Source organism: Aethalodelphis obliquidens, unplaced genomic scaffold, assembly GCF_003676395.1.
Source record: "Aethalodelphis obliquidens isolate GAN/ISIS:26980383/991018 unplaced genomic scaffold, ASM367639v1 scaffold28, whole genome shotgun sequence".
Classification (NCBI taxonomy): domain Eukaryota; kingdom Metazoa; phylum Chordata; class Mammalia; order Artiodactyla; family Delphinidae; genus Aethalodelphis; species Aethalodelphis obliquidens.
The window spans coordinates 8420288-8443430 of record NW_020837972.1 but is presented as its reverse complement, the minus strand read 5'-3'; the positions used below and the strand labels follow the sequence as shown (position 1 = coordinate 8443430).

Below are 23143 nucleotides of genomic sequence, written 5' to 3'. Positions count from 1 at the left end.
AACAGAAAATGCATAAATTTCCATCATGGTAACGCAAGACTGCATGTTTCCTTGATGACAAGGCAAAAACTGTTGCAGCTTGGCTGGGAAGTTCTGATTCATCTGCCGTATTCACCAGACATTGCACCTTTGGATTTCCATTTGTTTTGGTCTTTACAAAATTCTCTTAATGGAAAAAATTTCAATTCCCTGGAAGACTGTAAAAGGCACCTGGAACAGTTCTTTGCTCAAAGAGATTAAACAGTTTGGGGAAGATGGAATTATGAAGTTGCCTGAAAAATGGCAGAAGGTAGTGGAACAAAATGGTGAATACGTTGTTCAATAAAGTTCCTGGTGAAAATGAAAAATGTGTCTTTATTTTTACTTAAAAACCAAAGGAGCTTTTTGGCCAACCCAATAGAAAAAATTTTGTTTTCTATTATATTAAGACGTTCTCTTCAAAATCTCTCTCCATAGACTCCTAGTGGATATGGGCCATTCTTCTGTAAGTTGTTTTACAGTGTCTAATGCAACTGGGAATTTTTGAAATGTTCTTTCTTCTAGATAGGTCTTATATTCAAAGGGCTTTTCTGACTCTGCCCTATTATACTGAAACTGGCCTATAATGGTTTCTGCTGGTCGTCTTATACATAGACTTTTACTCCACCCATATGGTCTGAAAAGTCTACACCTCCCTTGATCTAAAAGAGGAGAGGATTGAACTATTATTAGAAGATGAAGGATTATGGTGTGATTTCATATTTGCCTTTCTTCTTAAGAGAATTTGTTGTGGTATCCAAATCTTATATTAAGCTACTTTCTACAGGCCCTCTTTGTGGCTTTTGGTGTACTTTTTACAATATAGTAATACAGATAAAAGTCTGTTATCTTCAGTGCTAAGGAACTATCTACTTCATTGAATTTTAAAAAATAAATTTATTTATTTTTGGCTGCATTGGGTCTTGGTTGCTGCACGCGGTCTACTCTTCGCTGCAGCGCTCAGGCTTCTCATTGCGGTGTCTTCTCTTGTTGCGGAGCACGGGCTCTAGGCACACGGGCTTCAGTAGTTGTGGCTCGCGGGCTCTAGAGCGCAGACTCAGTAGTTGTAGTGCACGGGCTTAGTTGCTCCGTGACATGTGGGATCTTCCTGGACCAGGGCTCGAATTCATGTCCCCTGCATTGGCAGGCGGATTCTTAACCACTGCACCACCAGGGAAGCCCCCTATTTCATTGAATTTTATATCAAATATTGCTTAACTGAAGTAAACCTGCTGTTGGGAATTTTTGTACTATCAAATGGTAAGTGATGATCTGGTATTTATTGTAATATGATTGGCAATATCCTAAGACATTACTCACATTTATTCTTTTCATAGGTTATAGGTTATACCTGTCGAGTTAGTCAAATAGCCATCATTTTGTCAAGGTAAGATTTTTGCTTTCCTTCCTAGCAAGGCGTAGATTCTTGTTAGTCTTGGGTCTAGGTAGGAACAAATAGGAGGACAATGCCCTTATTTCCATTGATTCTGTCACTCCTGAGTCCTCACAGAGCTTTACTAAGTAAGAAACAACAAATGTGTGATCATTGATTCCATTTTCCCAGGTAAAATAGGCAAGCAATTTGAAGTTTCAGATTAGGTTTTAGTCCCAATTCTGCCACTAACTCTGTGTGACCTTCAATAAATAGTTCCCTTTAAGTCTTTTGACTTCTAATTCCTTTTCATATATCATGAAAAGTTGTAGTAGGTGGTTTTCAAGATCTTATTCACCTTTATAACATTGGGTGAGACTCTTAAAATTATTAAGCTCAGAAAAGATCTGGATCTCACCTAAAGTGGTAGTCACATTGAGTTGGTTTTAGACTTTATAACTTTTACTCCTAGATCTTTTCCTCTTATAGGGATCTGGATATATTTAGCTGCATAAATAACTGGTTGCTTAAAGCTGTGCTTTGGAAAAGCTCTCAGGAAGGAGCTGATGAGAATGAAGTTATTACTGGTCACCATGAAAAGTGAAACAGACTGATCACAGAGCTCCTTGGTAGCTTTTTCATTTCACGATTACCCACTTGGATTTTTAATCTGATCATACAGCTCCCAGAGACTCTCTGTGAAACTCTGTTAGGGTTTATTAACCTAGGTATAAAATACATTTCCCACTCCACTTCCCCCAGAACTTGAAAAGAAGGTATACTTTAAGTTTTTGAGGTACTTTTCTTGAAGGAATTAAATATATGTATTTGCGGAGAGCTGGTGGGGTGATGGAGTTGGAAGAAGGACAGGAGGATATTTTGCAAAGGGAAAATGGCATAAAAAAGTTTGAATATTAGGGTGATAAGTTTTTTTCCTCCCAGCCTGATACCTCTACTATTGATGATACCTGTATTCTGTTTGGGCAATGCCAGTGAATGTTTCCGCAACTTCAGCCAGAGCCACAGGTAAGTAAGGACCAAACCTATCATTTTTATAATAGACTACACCTATTCTTTTCTACAAACAAAGATGGAGGAAGACTTTGTACATACATTCTGGCCAAGGTGCTTGTATTTGAAATGGGCTTTGGACAAGTTGTACAGTCAAGGCCAAAAATATATAAGCAGAAATACAACACAAAATGACTAGATGATTATGTGTCAGTGAGAAGGAATAAGGTATTATGGGCAAGGCTTAGCTAAATGATAAGTTAAATTACATACTCATTAACTTTTGTTGCACCAAATAGGTATCTCTCTGGTCTTATACCTGTAGCAACATTCCTGACCATTGATTCTCTTCCTAGGTGTATCCTGATGTACTCACCACCAACATCCATGGCTAAAGTCCTGCCTTCTGCCAACATATCAGTCTGTAGCACACTTTATTTTTATGGGCTTATCATTTTCCTGGCCAGCTTTCTACTCAGCCTCCTCACCATTGTGGTATGGTGCCACCCTACTTGCCTTTATGGAAAGAGAGGGGGCGGTTGGGTGGGATGGGGCAGTATACCCAGGCCTGGGAAAGATGGGGCAGAGAGGCACTTCTCATAGTCCTAGAACTAAGAAAGTGTCTAGCAGATATTGATAATTTAATTACTACCTCAGTCTTTTGGACTTCCCAAGATCAAATGATGAGTGGGGAAAAGAGCCTATATTCATTATGCGAGAATTATGCTCACTCTAGAAATAATGTGTTCCTGTGGATCCTCATGGAGGACCAGACCAGAAAACTAGTATGTGTCGGGTATATTCTTTATAAAGTATGATACTCTGGAACACAGGACATCTTCTCTGTTTTAATTTTCCAAATAATTAAAGAGTTTTCTTTTCTCAATTCTTTATTGACTATAAATTTGCATTTATGCTATGTCTAACTGGGTTTAAAGTGCTGAGTGACTCAGACAGTTATTAAATACTCATTTGACATCATCAGACTGATGGACAAGTAATCATCCATGGGACAATACATTATTTATATATAACTGCCCAGTACGAAATCAGTAAGCAAGTGAACATGCCTTTTTATTTGTCATATCTACTTTCCAGTATCATTTTCTCCACTTTTCATATGCTACTTCAGGAATTATAAACTATCTGGTTGCAGACCAACTTTATCCCACAGTTTTTTTCCTTTTGCTAACACAACTAACATCTGTGAATGAAATACAATTGTGGAAAATTTTCTTTGACAATTCAAAAATAAGTTATGGAGATAGCTTAGATCAAATCAGCAACTTTGTAAAGAATGCACAATGACTAGTTTATATTAAAATGGCCTTGATGGTTTTCATTTAGAACTGATTGACAGGAGAGACATGTGTCCCAAAACCTGGCACCCTAGGGATTCCTGTTTGCTCCTTCAGAATAACCCAGGCTTCAGTGGGCATTCAGGACTGGCATTCTGATTCTTTTGTAATCAGCAAACGGTGAACTGATTCTACTAGATGTAAATATTCTCAAATAAGTTCAAGCCACTTTATGATTCCTATGTCTGTGGGGAAAGGAAACCACATGGCTAACCTTAAGTAATTGGGTTATTAACTTACAGAGTGGATCTGGATTATTAGAAAAAGTTTCAGATTTGGACAGATTTTATTACCTAATTTACTCCCCACAAAAAGGACATTGAACTGATTTATATTTATTTCATTAACTAAACCGTATTCAAATTGCTCCCAAATGGAAGGGAAAAACAATCTGTTTTCCATCTAAGTGCAAGAAGAGACTTCCTAAAACTTTTTTTCTGGGAGTTGAGAATTTAAGCTCTGTCACAGTGCTAAAGTATTTATTTTAGGGGTATTAAGCACAGAACACTTAATAACACAACCTTTATTTATTTAGTTTAAACACCTTTTTTGGAGTATAATTGCTTTACAATGGTATGTTAGTTTCTGCTTTACAACAAAGTGAATCAGCTGTACTGTACATGTAATTCACCATATTCATATATCCGCATATCTCCTCCCTCTTGTGTCTCCCTCCCACCCTCCCTATCCCACCCCTCTAGGTGGTCACAAAGCACCGAGCTGATCTCCCTGCAACACAGCCTTTAATAAAGTGTTTTAAAAGAGAATCTGGTTAGATCTTAGTTTTAACTTCCCATGCATATTGTGATTAACTTCATTGAGAAAAATGAAAGCCTGAGGGTTGATGTAAGGTTTATGTATTGAACATATATAGTTTGACTAATATCTGTCAATTTACCTGGCCAAGCAAAAGATCACTCTAGAGATAATTTTCTCTCAAAAAAAGCCTGGTCTCAGATGGTAAAGACAGGAGGATGGTCTTTCCTGCTGTCAGATCCTAAGAGAAGGATCTCTCCAAAATGATAGGCTAGACCTGGGAAGTTTTAGTAAGCCTTAGGCAGACTACTCACCGCTATACTCATGTTTAGGTCTTACTCATTCAAGCCCAGACACTTTACAAGAAGTTTCTGAAATCGACTGGCTTTCTGGGGAGTGAACAGTGGGCAGTGATTCACATTGTGGAGCAGCGAGTACGCTTCTACCCCGTGGCCTTCTTTTGCTGCTGGGGCCCAGGTGGGTATCTTAATGGAAAGATTTGGGCAATGAAAAGGGTAACCATTAGATTGTGGTCAAGCAAAGTAGTCTCACCAAGAAGGATGACTACAAATTTCTGTCCAGCATGTAAAATTTACCTTCATTCCACCCGTATCTTCTTATGTTTTAGAAATTAAGAGAATTAGATGTGAGATGATATGAGAGGAAATGTACTGACAACTCAGAGACATTAACACCTGCCCTTTCTACTACATAAAGTTAAAGTGTAAGGATCAGATAGGATAATGTTTATGAAAGGGCTTGGTAAACATAAGAAGTTAAGAATTGTAACTTATGATGTTCCTGTAGTATGTCTTGCCACCATTGCTACTCTAATAATCTGCAAAGTTTAATCAATGAGGAATAGCGGTTGGAGATCTGAGGCCAGTGGTTTATATAACTGGTTAATCTCACTGCTAGTCTTCATTATGCCTATAATTCTCACAATGCTTAGGCGTGTATACTGAAAAAAATTATGCTCAGGCAGCCAGGGCTGGCAGCAAGATTTATACTTTGTGTTTTCACAGCTGTCATTCTGATGATCATAAAGATGACTAAGCCACAGGACACCAAACTTCACATGGCCCTCTATGTTCTCCAGGTAACACCTTGAACATCCAGCATTTCTGTTCTTATACTCTCTTATCCTGTTCTCTTACATTGCCATTATTCAGTAAGCACAATTTTTCCCCTTAGGGTATTTCTTTCTGCATTGCAAGAGAGAAATATATTATTTATATTCAGTCATGAAGAATGTGGAAATTTCCTCACAGATGAGGTAGATACCTTTGTGAAAGTGCTGCCATGCATTCCAGAGCATGTATATCTCAGGCCAACTTCATTTCATTGATGTGTTTTTTTTTTAAGGGATGGGTAACAAAAGAAAGGATCTACCAGATAATGTTCTTATGAAACTCTGATAGTGACATGATTCTCTCTCACCCAGAGTGAAATGAATGGGATAAATTAGCTATTCTAGGTGAATGGAGAGAGAGAAGTAAAGAAAAAACGGTTCTCTCTTTTCATCCTTTATCAGATTTAAGAAGGGTTTTTTGGGCTATCCGACTATGGTGATAGGGCAGTTTCTTCAAGCCTAACCTGGGAAATGGGGCAATACGGAGGGCCATTGAAACGACTTCATTATCCTTATGTATATACTAAGAAATATGACTAACTCTCAGTCATCCATAACAAGGTATGGTGTGAAGAGTGAGTTCAGGAAGAGCTAGAAAAATATTTTTTAAAAACTGACACCAAATTTTGATTTTTGAGATAGAATAAATATAACAGTGATTTATAAATAAGAGGAATGGAAACTATTCCCCAAATCTCTGAAAATCTGAAGGATGGGCTCCATCACCCCTTCATCTCCTCCAGGCTCTAACAGCATCATCTCAGGGTCTGCTCAACTGTGGAGTATACAGCTGGACACAGTACAAGTTCTACCAACTAAAGCAAGAAGCTCGGCATGATGCAGACACCCAGACACCATTATTATGCTCACAGAAGAGATTCTATAGCAGAGGCCTAGATCCACTGGAGTCTACCATTGCTTTTGCTACTAGCACCTCCACCATTCTTTGAAACTGTAAAACTGGAACATCCAGAACTGGAATGATTCTACACTAATGGTTTGGGAGGAATGTTTGGGAAGAACATCTTAAGTCTTTTCTAACCATGCCTTAAACTACGGAAGTGAAAGGGAGTGTAGTGCCATGGTTAGTAGCTACTCTAGGTGAAGTGGGTGGGATCTAATCATTATTCTCTGATTCACAAGTAAAGTCACTATTCAGGGAGATGAAGCCACTTTCCACCTAAGAGATAGACTCATTATTTCAATAGATATTAGATTTGTCTAAGTCTCTTCTACAAAAAATAAATTCCAAGTTATTATTTATATAAAGTATTTCCAGGCTCTCTACTCCATGGTTGTGGGGGAAGTAGTGTGGCATGCAACAACTTTCTCAGATCTTCACATTGCTATTACTCTCCTTTTGGTTGTACAAAGTCCTGGGTTTACATTTTTTGAAGAGTTTTGGAAACTCAGAAGAAGCAAGGACAGAAGCTGCCAAAAAAAGTGATAGTAGGGGGCGCAGTGGTTAAGAATCTGCCTGCCAATGCAGGGGACACGGGTTCGAGCCCTGGTCAGGGAAGATCCCACATGCCGTGGAGCACCTAAGTGTGTGCGCCACAACTACTGAGCCTGCGCTCTAGAGCCCGCGAACCACAACTGCTGAAGCCCGCACTACCTAGAGCCCGTGCTCCGCAACAAGAGAAGCCACCTCAATGAGAAGCCTGTGCACCGCAAGAGGAGTAGCCCCCACTCGCCGCAACTAGAGAAAGCCCGCATGCAGCAATGAAGACCCAACGCAGCCAAAATAAATTAATTAATTAAAAAAAAAGTGATAGTGGGATCCTCATACACACCACATCCTAGTCTCTTACATATTCCATGCCGTTCTAGGCCTTAGCAATAGGAACCTTCCTGCTCCATAAAATTAAGGCCAGTCTTTTGAAGTTACAGTGGATAATAAGATTTAAGAGAAATCAGGACTAAAACTCTGAATCAAAAACTTCTCAACTCTCATTTATAAGCAAAAACCCAAGGTAGGTTTCATAGTGCTTGGATGTAGAATTAGGTTGAACCATATGAACTTGCCATTTTTGTAGGTGAAAATGGTCTAATATCAATTTTACATGGTTCAATCTGGCTGTAAGTGCTAAATATATGTGTATTGAATAAATGAATGAACAGATGAATGAATGACTAACAAGTAGAATTTAACCTTTGGGGAAATAAAAGATTCCCACACTGAAGAGCCTCATTCATGGGTAGGGATGTTTAATGTTTCTTCCTCTTTAGTCACATAACAAGTGATGTTTGGTCTCTCCAGTTAAGTCATTAACAAGGCCAAACTGAGGCCAGGGCATCAGATACTATGATGCCAAAACACAGGGGAAAGCCAAATGGACAAAAACTGGAATGACATCAACTAAAACATCTGGAACTAATAATCAGATACTTTTCACCTGGTAAATTCCCTTCATCAGTGCAAGGCAAAATCCTTAAGATTAGAGGAAATTGACAGAGTAGATTATAATGGTGCATTAGACAGTATACTCTGAAAAGTAAGTTCCAGAGATCTTTCCAAAGGAGTTCTCAGTAGAAATGTTAGGGAGCTCAATAATAGTTCTTTAGGTTTTAGGCCATGAGCTTCAGCCTTACTATGGATGGTAACCTGACTTCATTATGTCAAGAACACATCTTGAGGCCTCCTAAGACGTATAACACAGATTACTGGGTAGCACAGAACAAGAAAGATTGCCTTACCTAGAGAGCTGCTTTAACTTCTTTTAATTTAAAAACTAATAAGAATTCAGCATATAAAAAGACAGATGGAAGCAAGGTTCTCATTTCCGTAGACCTTGAGGGACACCAGAATTTAGGAGTCCAATTCTTAAAATGTCCTATTGGTATCACTTCATATTTGACTTTATTACCAGAAAGAAGATAATTATCAAGTATATGTCAGGTTTGTTCATCTTGCTTCTCTGATGAATTTTTTGCATTGACACTGGTCTTAGATATTCTATAGATGTAGGCAAATAAAAAGATAGTAGGAATGGAAAATAATAAAATGGTAGGCAAGATTGGGATTATCAACTCTTCGTCATGCTGAGAGTAGGAGGGCCACTATTCAAACTATGTAACCCTTGAATTCACATGTAGGAGGGGCATAGACATAGATACAGTGGCAGTTCTTAAAATTTCTGCAAATACCCCTCCCATGACTTCATGACTTGTCCAGTTTACGGTCATAGTGGAGTACAGTTGTATCTATGCAGCTTTGATTAATACAGATCTTCCTTGAACCATATGTTGTATCATCCTTCACCTCCTCCTCATCAGCCCAGTCTGTAGCTTCAAAAAATCTCTGCACCCCAATACCATGTGTTCTGCGTGGGGAACTGGGTGTTTGATGTTTTTCAATGCATGGGAGCCTTTGGATGTTTTCTCATAGCAGCCTCCCACTTTTTACATCTCTGGCCTTGCACTTGCTGAAGACTTTAAATATCCCTTTAGATTCACTGCCACAGTTTCCAAACCTGTCTCCCTTGGTATTCATTAATGTTAGCAACTTTCCTGGGCAACCTTTGTGCCCCTTTCAAAGATTTTAACACACAGATTCTCCAGGCTTCAACCCCGGCCTTGGCAACAATAACCTTGTTCCTTGCAAGGAGTGCCATCTTGCTTGTAGGTGTCCGTGTGGCAGCACTTGGGGGTGCCATTACAGTATTCTGGGAGGTCACACTTATCCACGCTGAGGTGGCAAGTTGTGGTTGCTTTTAGAGATTTGCGGTTTTTGCTGCAAGATCCAAATGCATAATTTAAACCCTTCCTCAACTGGCATGAGGGCAGACAACAGTGATCCTTTTGACAGTCAAGAACACTGCCGTAGTCAAATTCTTCTCCTTTGTCTAATATCTTATTCCCACAATATGGCTTTCAAAAAGAGCTTTGGAGCTCAGTTCTATTAAATAGGCAGCCCTCTCTGTGCTTATGCAACAGCTGGTGGAAATAGTGGAAGCTGCAGTTGCTGAAGCCCATATCTACAGTAATAAATTCATGCGTAGTACAGAGGTGCTGGCCATGGAACTTGCAGGCCACGTGGTCATGCTTCATTCCCAAGTCATGGCCAACCTCATGAGCTATGAAAGCTGTGAAATGTGGTGTATCTTCATGAAAGAAAGATTCAGCAATGGTTTCATTCTTGGCAATGCAGGTAACCACTGAGAAATGCATGGCCCTCATACTTCCCAAGAATTTGGCCAATAATCACATGAGCAGCATCATGTTTCACCCCTCTCAAGAGATTCCGGCCTTTCCAGTGTATAAAATTTTGAAGTGTTTCCTGCAAATTCAGGAAGATTTGCACAAGGGTTTTCTCTATCCATATCCCTAACCCAGTAAGCACCGCTTTCATGTTATATCCTTCGTGTACCTATTGACCAGAGCATGGACATCTATTAACATCTTTGTGGTCTTGGTAACATTATTATTCCACATTTGGAATCACTTATTGTCAACCACAATCAACTTGTACATACTTGGGAAGTGGCCACATATAGGACATAGGAACTGAGGAAGGTTCTATTTTTCTCTGAAATTGTGAAGTGCTTAAGAGCTCCTCTTGCTTATCTCCACGGATTACACAAGACTCACCTGATTTTAAAGATATGCTGTAAACCATATATGCTCAATATATATAGGCTTGATACCAAAGACAGTGCCATCTAAGGTCAGGATTCCCTTTTGCCCTGAGCAAGTGCTGATTGTCACAAAAGAATCCAGGTCGTCCTCTGAATACTCAGTCATCCTGAATAAAAGCAAGACTAGTTTCCCATTTTGATGTGTATAAACAGGGAACTTCTTGACAAATAATTCTTTCTTTTGCTTCAACTTAATAGTATGCCATTTTTCTTGTTTGAGCAGGACATTGGACACCTTTTCTGCTTTTTCTTCTAGTTCTCTGAACATCATCAGGTTCTTAGGGAAGACTATTTCATAATAAAGAGATTCCCACTACAGTGCATCCCTGGAAGAATAGTCACAATTACCAATAAAGTGACATGCAGCTTAATATGGGAAGGGCCCTTTCTCAAATGCCCTAAGCGGCATTCCTTGAAGAAACATCACTCCAAACCTTATCCATGACCACTTGATTTCATAGAAGACAAGACAGGGGGCAGGCAAAGTAACTAACTGGGGTTGTCATTGTCATGGCCCAAGTGAAACAGCAAATGATCCCAGACCTCTGTCTGTGAGTTGACTTCCCTTGGACCCAAGTCTTTGTCAGTGACACAGTTGTTTGGCCAAAGATCAAAGCTGCCTGCCAGAAGGATAGCTGCTCCCACCCTCAGAGTATTACATGATGACACCTACCTTTTGACTATGTCTCTTCCTACTCCTCTTGAGCTCTCTCTCTTCTGGAGTGTCCTTACTTTGCAACCACCCTCAAAGAACAACAGTTTTACTGCTCCTTAGCTGAGCTCCTGCTGTCTTCATAGAGGAGTATACCAAGGAGAGGAAACTTTCAGAGGTCCAGTCAGTACAACGATCCAGGATCAGGCCCCAAGAAAAGAAAATATATAACCTCTTCCCTTAGTCCCAGTTCCCATGGAACAGCCTTCCCTTCCTGTCATCCAGTACTCTTTTGAGTCATTGAAACTTAACTTCCAGAGCAGAGGTTTGTGGATTTCTGGGTAGGTCACAGGCCTCTGCTGTTTAATGCCTTTTGCACCATTCCCTACTCTGTACCATACAGCCCATTTCAAACATCAAATCCTTTTCCTTTTAAAAAAAAAAATTATTCACAATATGTTTGTTTGGTTGCTCAATCCTAGGATACATGTAAAGTATTTTTAGAGTAACTAACCCATGCCTCTGTGAAAAGCAAATATATGAACTGGAGAACAGTGTTTATTGGGTTGGCCAAAAGGTTCATTCAGATTTTTCTGTAAGATGGCTCTAGTAGTGCTTAGTTGTCTCTAACTTCATTTGAAACAATTTTGGTAGATTGTATCGTGATAGCTGTCATATCAGCATGCATTTTAAAAAATCTTATCAAAATTGGTGAATTTTTGCGTAGCCATTTTAATATTGAAGATGTAAGAAAAAAACCAACATTTTCGGCATATTATGCTTTATTATTTCAAGAAAGGTAAAAACACAACTGAAATGCAAAAAAAGATTTGTGCAGTGTATGTAGAAGGTGCTGTGACTGATTGAATGTGTTAGAAGTGGTTTGCAAAGTTTCGTGCTGGAGATTTTTTGCTGGACGATGCTCCATGGTCGGGTAGACTAGTTGAAGTTGTTAGTGATCAAATTGAGATATTAGGGACTTCCCTGGTGGTCCAGTGGCTAACACTCCGTGCTCCCAATGCTGGGGGCCTGGGTCCGATCCCTGGTCAGGGAACTAGATCCCACATGCTGCAACTAAAAGTTTGCATGCCTCAACTAAAGATCCCACATGCTGCAATGAAGATCCTGCGTGCTGCAACTAAGACCCAGCACAGCCAAATAAATTAATTAATTAAAATATTTTTTAAAAATCGAGGCGTTAATTGAGAACAATCAAAGTTATACCATGGGAGATAGCCGACATACTCCTAATATCCAAATCAAGTGTTGAAAATCATCTGCACCAGCTTGGTTATGTTATTCACGTTGAGGTTTGGGTTCCACAGAAGTTAAGTGAAGAAAATCTTCTTGACCGTATTTTGCATGCAATTCTTTACTTAAACATAATGAAAATGTTCTGTTTTTAAAACAAATTGTGACGGGTGATGAAAAGTGCATACCGTACAATAATGTGGAGTTGAAGAGATCGTGGGGCAAGTGAAATGAACCACCACCAACCACACCAAAGGCCAGGCTTCATCCAAAGAAGGTGATGATGTGTATATGGTGGGATTGGAAGGGAGTTCTCTATTATGAGCTCCTTCCAGAAAACCAAACGTTTAATTCCAACAAGTACTGCTCCCAATTAGACCACCTGAAAGCAGCACCTGATGGAAAACATCTGGAATTAGTCAACAGAAAAACGCACAATCTTCCATTAGGATAATGCAAGACTGCATGTTTCTTTGATGACCAGACAAAAACTGTTGCAGCTTGGCTGGGAAGTTCTGATTCATCTGCCATACTCACCAGACATTGCACCTTCGGATTTCCATTTATTTCGGTCTTTACAAAATTCTCTTAATGGAAAAAATTTCAATTCCCTGGAAGACTGTAAAAGGCACCTGGAACAGTTCGTTGCTCAAAAAGATTAAAAAGTTTGGGGAAGATGGAATTATGAAGTTGCCTGAAAAATGGCAGAAGGTAGTGGAACAAAATGGTGAATACGTTGTTCAATAAAGTTCTTGGTGAAAAGGAAAAATGTGTCTTTTATTTTTACTTAAAAACCAAAGGAACTTTTTGGTCAACCCAATATGTTCAGTTCTTTTTATCTTTAGCCTTACAGTATGAGGTTGCAATAATGTTTCCCAAAATTATTTAGATTGGTACTTTTCTATCCAGACCTATTCAGTATGGTCATGTTATTCATTTTTAATTCAGTTAGGGTCATATGTTACTGTTTGTATTTCATTCTGGTTTGCCCCCACATTTGGGATGTTGCTGATGATTTGGAGGGAAATGTATGTGAAATGTTTCCATGATTCTAAAAGTCAGTACTATACAAAAACGTGTATTCAAAGCCTTTAACCTGTTCCCATGTCCTTATTCTTTCCACCCACTTCTCATTCATCAGTCTCAATAGTACTTGGTTTATTTTTCCTGTATTTCTTTCTGCACAAATAAGCAGATACATTTCCTTGTATCCCCTTTTTTCTTATGTAAATGTAGCATAATATTTTCCACTTTCCTTTCTAAACTTAAAGATACATCCTGTAAATCCCTCCATATCAGTTTATAGAAATATTCCTCATTCTCTTTTTTATAGCTACATAGTAGTTTTATAGATGTACCATAATTTATTCAATCACTCTCCTATGTATGGGTTTTTGCATTGTTTATATTATTTTGAAATTATACACTATCATCAGCAAATAATATTGCACATATATATTTTTGTGGAGGAAAATTCCTAGAAATGAGAAGGTAGTGTTCATGCTAATTGCATATGTAGCTTTGTTTGATATTGCCAAATTCCCCTTCAGAAGGTTTTTGCCAGTTTTCATTTCCACTGGCAGTGTATCAGAGTGCCTGTTTCCCCAAAGTCTAAGCAACAGAGTATATTGCCATGCCATACATTTTAATTTTCACCAGACTGATAGGTGATAAGTAGCAGGTCGATATTGTTTAATTTGTATTTTTCTGATTTTGAGTGAATTTGAAATGTTTTAATATGTTTAAAGGCCATTTTTATATCTTTTAACAATTGTTGGTTAATGTCTTTTCCCCTTTTTCTATCAAGCTCTTGGCATTTTTTTCTTCTCAACTTTCTCCCCCTAGCTTTACTGTGGTATAATTCACAAATAAAATTTTATATATTTAAAGTGTACAATATGATGATTTGATATATATGTACACAGTGTGAAATATTTATTTATTGTGAATATATGTTTTCTAAAAGGCAAAAAAACTAGAATAGTTAAAATAATTTTGGGAATGAGTAACGTGGGAGGGACCACTCTACTGAGTTTCAAGACTGTGTAGTGTTGGTGATGGGATAGACACATAGATCAATGGAACAGAATAGAGAATTCAGAAATAGAGAACCCACACATGTATGTTCATCTGATTTTTGACAAAAGGGGAAAAGCAATTCTGTGGAGGAAGGAGCATCTTTTCAACAAATTGTGCTGGAAAATTGGATATACATAGACAAAAAAGAGGAACCTCAACCTAAACCTAACACTTCATACAAAAATCACCTCAGGAGCTTCCCTGGTGGCGCAGTGATTGAGAGTCTGCCTGCCGATGCAGGGGACACGGGTTCGTGTCCCGGTCCGGGAAGATCCAGATGCCATGGAGCGGCTAGGCCCGTGAGCCATGGCCGCTGAGCCTGCGCGTCTGGAGCCTGTGCTCCGCAACGGGAGAGGCCACAACAGTGAGAGGCCCACGTACTACCAAAAAAAAAAAAATCACCTCAAATGGATCATAGATATAAATGTAAAATATAAAACTTTTTAGAAGAAAACATAGAATATCTTCAGGATCTAAGACTTGGTGAAGAATTCTTAAACATGGTACCAAAAAGCATGATCCATTAAAAAAAATCCATAAATTGGACCTCATCAAAAGTAAAAGCTCTTGTCAAGAACCTTAGCTTGAAACAGAGACAAGATGGCAGAGTAGAAGGATGTGAGCTCACTGTTTCTTATGAAAACACCAAAATCACAACTAACTGCTGAACAACTACTGACAAAAAAAAAAAAAAAAAGTGCTGGAACCTAACAAAAAAGATCCCCTACACCCAAAGACAAAGAAGAAGCCACAGTGAGATGGTAGGAGAGGGTGCAATCATGATAAAATCATATCCCATACCTGCCAGGTGGGCAACCCACAAACTGGAAAATAATTATACCACAGAAGTTCTCCCACAGGAGTGAAAGTACTGAGCCCCACGTCTGGCTTCCCAGCCTGGGGGTCTGGCAATGGGAGGAGGAGGTCCCAGAGAATCTGGCTTTGAAGGCCAGCAGGGCTTGATCACTGGAATTCCACAGGACTGGGGGAAACAGAAACTCTACTCTTGGAGCATGCACACAAGGTCTCATGTGCACCAGGACCCAGGGAAAAAGCAGGGACCTCGTAAGAGACTGGGCCAGGCCTACTAGACTGGGCTAGTATTGGAGGGTCTCCTGTGGAGGCAGTGGGGAGATGTGGCTCATTGCAGGAACAGAGACACTGGTGGCAGCAGATCTGGGAAGTACTCATTAGCATGAGCCCTCCTGGAGGCCACCATTTTCTTAAGACCTGGCCCCACCCCCACAGCCTGCAGACTCCAGTGCTGGGACATCTCAGGCCAAACAACCAACAGGGTGGAAACAGCCCCACCCATCAGCCGACAGGCTGCTTAAAGTCTTCCTGAGTCCATAGCCCTCTAGACACAACCCTTGGCACAGCTCTACCCATCAGAGGGACAAGACCCAGCTCCACCCATTAGTGGGCAGGAACCAGTCCCTTCTACCAGGAAGCCTGTGCAAGCCTCTTAGACAGCCTCATCCACCAGGAGGCAGACAGCAGAAGCAAGAAGAACTACAACCCTGCAGCCTGTAGAATGAAACCACAATTGCAGAAAGTAAGACAAAATGAGACGGCAGAGGATTATGTACCAGATGAAGGAAGAAGATAAAACCCCCAAAGAAGAACAACTAAATGAAGTGGAGGTAGGCAATCTGCCCAAAAAAGAATTCAGAATAATGATAGTAAAGATGATCCAAGATCTTGGAAAACAGAATGGAGGCACAGACCGAGAAGATACAAGAAATGTTTAATAAAGACCTGGTAGAACTAAAGAACAAAGAGATGAAGAATACAATAACTGAAATGAAGAATACACTAGAAGGAATCAATAACAGAATAAGTGAGGCAGAAGAATGGATAAATGACCTGGAAGACAGAATGGCGGAAATCATTGCCGCAGAACAAAATAAAGAAAAAAGAATGACTCGAAATGAAGACAGTCTAAGAGACCTCTGGGACAACGTCAGATGCACCAACATTCACATTCTAGGAGTCCCAGAAGGAGAACAGAGAGAGAGAAAGGACCTGAGGAAATATTGGAAGAGATAATAGCTGAAAACTTCCCTAACATGAGAAGAGAAACAGTCACCCAAGCCCAGGAAGTACACAGAGTCCCAGGCAGGATAAACCCAAGGAAGAACATGCCAAGACACACAGTAATCAAATTGGCAAAAATTAAAGACAGCTCCTCCCCTTGGCTTAGCACAAAGCAAGCATATAAAAAACACAGATGCCTGCTGCTTCCTGGGGAGAGAAAGAGTTGATAGAGGCCCCTAGAATCTCTGGCCAGAGTTATTGGTTGAGGTCTTCTCCTGTATGAGGCCAGTCTATGAAGATTGAAAGAGGTGCCTGGTTTGTCTGATACACAGACTCCAACACAGAAAGTCAAAGATATGAAGAATTAGGCAAAGATGTTCCACATTAAAGGAACAAGATAAATCTCCAGAAACTGACCCTAGTAAAATGAACGTGTATTATTTACCTGATAGAGAATCCAAAAATACTGTTTTAAAAATGTTCACTGAAGTCAAGAGAACAATGCATGAACAAGGTGAGAATTTCAACACAGAGATAGAAGATATTAAAAACTACCAGACAGAAGTCATGGAGCTGAAGAACACAATAATTGAACTGAAAAACAATTCACTAGAAGGGTTCAACATTAGACTAGATCAACCAGAAGAAAGGATCAGTGAACTTTGGAAATAATGCAGTCAGAGGAGAAAACAGAAAGAAAGAATGAAAAACAGTGAAGAAAGCTTAAGGGACTTTCAGGATATCATCAAGCCAACCATTATAGGAGTCCCAGTTGGAAGAGAGAAAAAAAGACCAGAAAGCATATTCAAAAAATTGACTGAAAACTTCCCAGATATAGAGAAGCAAGTGGACATACAGATCCACAAACTCTAGAGATCACCAAGCAAGATGAATCTAAAGATAATCCACACTGAGGTGCATATAATCAAATTGTCAAAAGTCAAAGACAGAGAATTTTGAAAGAGGCTAGAGAAAACTGACTTGTAACATACAAAGAAACATCCAAAAGACTCTCAGTGTTTTTTCCAGCAGAAACCTTGCAGGCCAGAAAGGAGTGGCATGATATCAAAGAGATATTAGCATTCCCTTGTTCATTGCAGCCAAGATTCACAATAACCAGATGTTAAGATGTGGAAACAGCCTAAATGTTCATCAACAGATACAGAAAATGTGATATACATATGATACTATTCAGCCTTAAGAAATAAGGATATCTTGCAACATGTGACGACATGGATGAACCTTGAGGACATTATGCTGAGTAAAATAGACCAGTCGCAGAAATACAAATACCTCATTATTCTACTTATATGAGGTATCTAAATTAGTCAAATTCATAGAATCAAAGAGTTGAATGATGGTTGCCACAGGCTGGGGTATGGGGAAATGGGGGATTTACCAATCAATGACATCAAGTCTCAGTTAAGCAAGATGAATAATTTCTGGGTCTCTGCTGTACAACATTGTACCTAGAGTCAACAATACTGTGTTGTGGGTGGGAATGAATTGGGAGATTAGAATTGACATATATGTACTAATATGTATAAAATAGATAACTAATGAGACCCTGCTGTATAGCACAGAGAACTCCACTTCGCTGTATAGTAGAAACTAACACAACATTGCAAAACAACTATACCCCAATTAAAAAAAAATACTGTGTTGTACACTTAAATTTTTGTTAAAAATTGTTGCGTTCTTACCACAGTACAAAAATGAATGTTAGAAATGTATAATATGGGTACAGAGGATTTTAAATTATACAAAACTATTTGTGCAACTCTATCATCGCTAAATTTTAAAATCCAAAGGAAAATATGAAAAATTCTTTATGGAGGTAATATAATTTTTTTAAATGTATTTATTTATTTATTTTTGGCTGCATTGGGTCTTCGTTGCTGCACGTGGGCTTTCTCTAGTTGTGGCGAGCGGGGGCTACTCTTCATTGCGGTGTGCGGGCTTCTCATTGTGATGGCTTTTCTTGTTGTGGAGCACGGGCTCTAGGCACACAGGCTTCAGTAGTTGTGGCTTGTGGGCTCTAGAGCGCAGGCTCAGTAGTTGTGGCTCATAGGCTTAGTTGCTCCGCGACATGTGGGATCTTCCCGGACCAGGGCTCAAACCCGTGTCCCCTGCATTGGCAGGCGGATTCTTAGCCACTGCGCCACCAGGGAAGCCTGGAGGTAATATAATCTTAATTCCCTAACTTGATAAAGATGGCATTTTTTAAAACTCCAAAATAAATTTCACTTTTTCTGAATGTAGATTAAAATAATTTTAAAAGATATATTAGAAATAGAACCTTGTAGTATATTCAAGGAAAACACCATGCTCAAAAAGAATTTATGCCAGAAACATAAGCATGAGTTTAGCATTAAGAAATGTATCATCATAATTCATCACACAAAAAAGTTAAAGGAGAAATAAATATAAACATATGAATGCATGCCAAAAAGTTGTTAAAATTCACTGGCTATTCCTATTTTAAAACTTTAATGGGAAAACAAAGATACTACCTAAACATGGTAAAGACCACTTACCAAAATGTAATGCCAAATAACATATTAATTAGTGAAACAATGGAAGTGTTTCCAGTTAAAATCTCTTTCCTTTGCCTTTTCGTCCTGGACAATTTGAATTCTACTAACAGCAGATTCTCCCCAGCATAAGACTTTGTCCTAGAAGACTTTGTCCTTTAATTTTTTTTTTTTTTTTTTTTTGCGGTATGCGGGCCTCTCACTGTTGTGGCCTCTCCCGTTGCGGAGCACAGGCTCCGGACGCGCAGGCTCAGCGGCCATGGCTCACGGGCCCAGCCGCTCCGCGGCATGTGGGATCTTCCGGGACTGGGGCACGAACCCGTGTCCCCTGCATCGGCAGGTGGACTCTCAACCACTGCGCCACCAGGGAAGCCCTTGTCCTTTAATTTTTAAAGTTGTAGGCCTCAGACTTCTCTGGCCCCTTCACCCCTTACAATCGACCCCTTGCATTCTCCCCAAAATTGAAGTGTCAGAAACTTCAGTTTCAGGTGCTTTTTTTCAAATTGGCTCACTATGCTTTCCAGCGAGTATCTGTTGGATATTCGGTTTTATCCTGTTCTCAGGTCCAATAGGCATCCCATTACTTCTCTCTGCTTTCTCCATGACAGGTACTATTTACCACTTGGGTCTTGGAGTTATTGGTAGTTTGTCCTTATACACCATACCTTGGGGTTTGTAAGATGACTTATCACCTTTTTTTGTTGTTGCTTGTAGGGTTTGATTTTTTACCATCATAGTGCTTTGTCTGTTTTTATGGGGTGACTTGAGGAGAGTTTTAAAAATTGCACTGCTGCTGCCACCTTCTGAAAATCTCTCTTCCTTATATTTAAATTTGTTTTGTAGCCTTTAAGAAATTGAATGCTACATCCTATGGTAAATCAATTTTTTTCATGGACTGTGATATGGAGCCTTACTACAAGGTTTTTTTTTGTTTTTTTTGTTTTAACATAGAAACCCGAATTCAAGACTCAGTTTGTTTATTTGCAAATTTTTTTATTTTTGTCATTTACTCTCTTTGGGCATCAGCTTCTTCGTTTGTAAAGTGGAAATAATATCTATATGAGCTTTTCTGATGATTCAATAATATTTGTAAAAATGCTTTGTAAAATAAAAAGTGCTACACAGGCACAGGATATTATTATCAACTTCCTTCACATATTCCCTTTTGACTGAGAACTTTCCTAGGATTTCCCCTTTCCCATGAATTTTTTCCCAGTTTTATTTATTTATTTGCTTATTTATTTATTTATATTGAAGTATACTTTATTTACAATGTGTTAGTTTCTGGTGTACAGCATAGTGATTCAGTTATACATATATATATACCTGTTCTTCAGTTATACATATATATACCTATTCTTCAGTTATACATATATATACCTATATACATATATACACCTTATTCATTTCCATTATGGTTTATTACAGGATATTGGATGTAGTTTACTGTGCTATACATTAGGACCTTGTGTTTATCTATTTTGTATATAGTGGTTTGTATCTGCTAATCCAAACTCCTAATCCCTCTCCTACCCACTTTCCCCTTTGGTTACCATAAGTTTGTTTTCTATGTGTGTCAGTCCATTTCTGTTTCATAAATAAGTTCATTTTGTGTCATATTTTAGATTCCGCATATAAGTGATATCCTATGGTATTTGTTTTTCTCTTTCTGGCTTACTTCACTTAGTATGATAACCTCTAGGCCCACCCATGTTGCTGCCAATGGCATTATTTTATTCTTTTTTATGACTGAGTGTAGTATTCCATTGTATATCTATACCACATCTTCTTTATCCATTCATGAACATCCATTTATGTTCATGTTGCTGGACATTTAGGTTGCTTCCATGTCTTGGCTATTGTTGCTGTGAACATTCAGGTGCATGTATATTTTTGAATTAGAGTTTTGTCCAGATATATGCCTGGGAGTGGGATTGCTGATCATATGGCAACTCTATTTTTAGTTTTTTAAGGAATCACCATACTGTTTTCCATAGTGGCTGCACCAATGTACATTCCCACCAACAGTGTAGGAGGGTTCCCTTTTCTCCACACCCTCTCTGGTATTTATTATTTGTAGAATTTTTAATGATGGCCATTCTGACCACTGTGAGGTGGTACCTCATTGTAGTTTTGATTTGCATTACTCTAATAATTAGCGATGTTGAGCATCTTTTCATGTGCCTGTTGGCTATCTGTATGTCTTATTTGGAGAAATGTCTATTTAGCTTTTCTGCCCATTTTTTGATTGGGTTGTTTGGTTTTTTGTTATTGAATTGTATGAGCTGTTTATGTGTTTTAGAAATTAAGCCCTTGTCAGTTGCATCATTTGCTAATATTTTCTCCCAGTCCGTAGGTTGTCTTTTTGTTTTGTTGATCGTGTCCTTTGTTGTGCAAAAGCTTTTAAGTTTGATTAGGTTCCATTTGTTTATTTTTGCTTTTATTTCTATTGCCTTGGGAGACTGGCCTAAGAAAACATTGCTATGATTTATGTCAGAGAATGTTTTGTCTATGTTCTCTTCTAGGAGTTTTATGGTGTCATGTCTGATATTTACATCTTTAAGCCATTTTGAGTCTATTTTGGGGTATGTTCTAACTTCATCGATTTACATGCGCTGTCCAGCTTTCCCAACAGCACTTGCTGAAGAGTCTGTCTTTTCAGGACACATTTTTAGACTGCAGCCTAATTGACCTTACAAGTTTGGGGTGATGACTGTAATTGTTTTAAAGTATCCTATAATGCCCAACATACTCATTTAACATTAATATTTTGGTATGTACTGGAAGTTCTCTTACCCTTCACTTACCTACTCATTTCATTAACTGATGTTCTCCATTCTTTCTCTAAAACAAAGTGACAGTCACAACTCACTGGACATTTAGCATTAGTAGGCTATACTTTAATATCTACTTTCCTTACATATCTGCTTCCACCAAGTACCAAGATATGTTTATTTCCAAACCTATTTGTGCCAGTTATACTTATGACTATGGTACCTATGACTATAGTACCCAATTAAATATTACATAAAGTGTTAAGATGTGACTGTAAAGAGAAAACATTTTTGCATTGAGTCAAATGATTTGGAAAAGCTACTTGAAAATATATGTTATAGCATTAGACGTGAACACGACAACTGTAAATGGCAGAGAGGCTCTTTTAAAAAAAATCACGAATCATTCTCTATTTACATTTTACTTCCATTAATGAACCAAACAGAAATAAAGGTTCTTACCTACCACATCAAACAATAGTCCAATAGATGAATATTCAAGTTGTTTAAAGTATGTTCATATTAATTTTTAGAATCCCATTTAGTTAAGCTTTTTGGTTAATCACCTACATAAATACTGTTGATCACTCCTTGAAACACTTTTGCACTTGGCTTTCCAGACGTGACCCTCTCCTGTTTCTTATTTTACCTCCAGTATGGCTCCTCCATACAAAGTCCCAAGGCTTGTACTCTCAACCCTTTGCTGGAGCAAAGTTTTTTTTTAATTGAAGAAGATTGTAGCAAAGTTCTTACTGTATCATCAGGAATATTTAACCCACCATGGAGGTCCAGGGAATTAGCCAGGCATGAAATCCTTTGCAGAAATGACAATGCCTTTCCCCAAATATCTTGATGCTATTTATTTGAATTACATCAAATACAGTAAGCATTTATAATGCCCAAGATCCCACCAGAGCACTTTCTTTGAGGAGCTTATATATAAATGGACCCATCTTCAAGACATAATGAGTTAAAAAAAAAGCATGGTACTATTTATGTTATACTTACATACATGAAACAATACTATATATTTTCTTTCTACCTTAAGAGAAGGTCTAGAAACAAATACACTAAACTGATAATAATGGTTCCCAATGAGGAGGATTAGGAAGTGATTAGGACTACTGATAAAAGGGAACTTTAGCCTTATATTTAATATTTTTACTTTTATAATTTTTTTTTTTTTTTTTGGTACACACCACACAGCTTGCGGGATCTTAGTTCCCCAACCAGGGATCGAACACGTGCCCCTTGCAGTGGAAGTGTGGAGTACTAACCACTGGACCACCAGGGAATTCCCTAATTTTTTTACTTTTAAAAATAGCTTTATTGATGTATAATTAAGCTACTACAAAATTCACCCTTTTAAAGCTCACAATTCAAAAGTTTTTAGAATAAATATTGTGCAACTATCACTACAATTTAATTTTAGAACATTTTTATCACTCCAGAAAGAAACTTGTTCTGGTTAGCAGTCCCTCCTCACTTTCCCCCTCAGCTTCTTCCACCCCAGCTTTCTGTTTCTGTGGATT

The 23143-nt window shown here is 38.6% G+C and overlaps 1 protein-coding gene across 5 annotated transcripts in view; it reads left to right on the top strand.

Moving 5' to 3' along the window:
• The window catches only part of TMEM116 (transmembrane protein 116), a 131608-nt gene that overhangs the window by 81375 nt on the left and 27090 nt on the right, over positions 1-23143 (top strand). For 3 of the 5 annotated variants that reach the window (XM_027124609.1, XM_027124613.1, XM_027124612.1), the window contains exons 6-11: positions 1356-1405; positions 2333-2416; positions 2758-2896; positions 4848-4992; positions 5541-5614; positions 6391-7172. In XM_027124609.1, the coding sequence (XP_026980410.1) occupies positions 1356-1405; positions 2333-2416; positions 2758-2896; positions 4848-4992; positions 5541-5614; positions 6391-6597 (699 nt within the window). In that variant the 3' untranslated portion in view covers positions 6598-7172. Of the gene's footprint in view, positions 1-1355; positions 1406-2332; positions 2417-2757; positions 2897-4847; positions 4993-5540; positions 5615-6390; positions 7176-23143 lie in introns of those variants that run through there. The other 2 variants (XM_027124610.1, XM_027124611.1) reach the window with 2 other exon arrangements.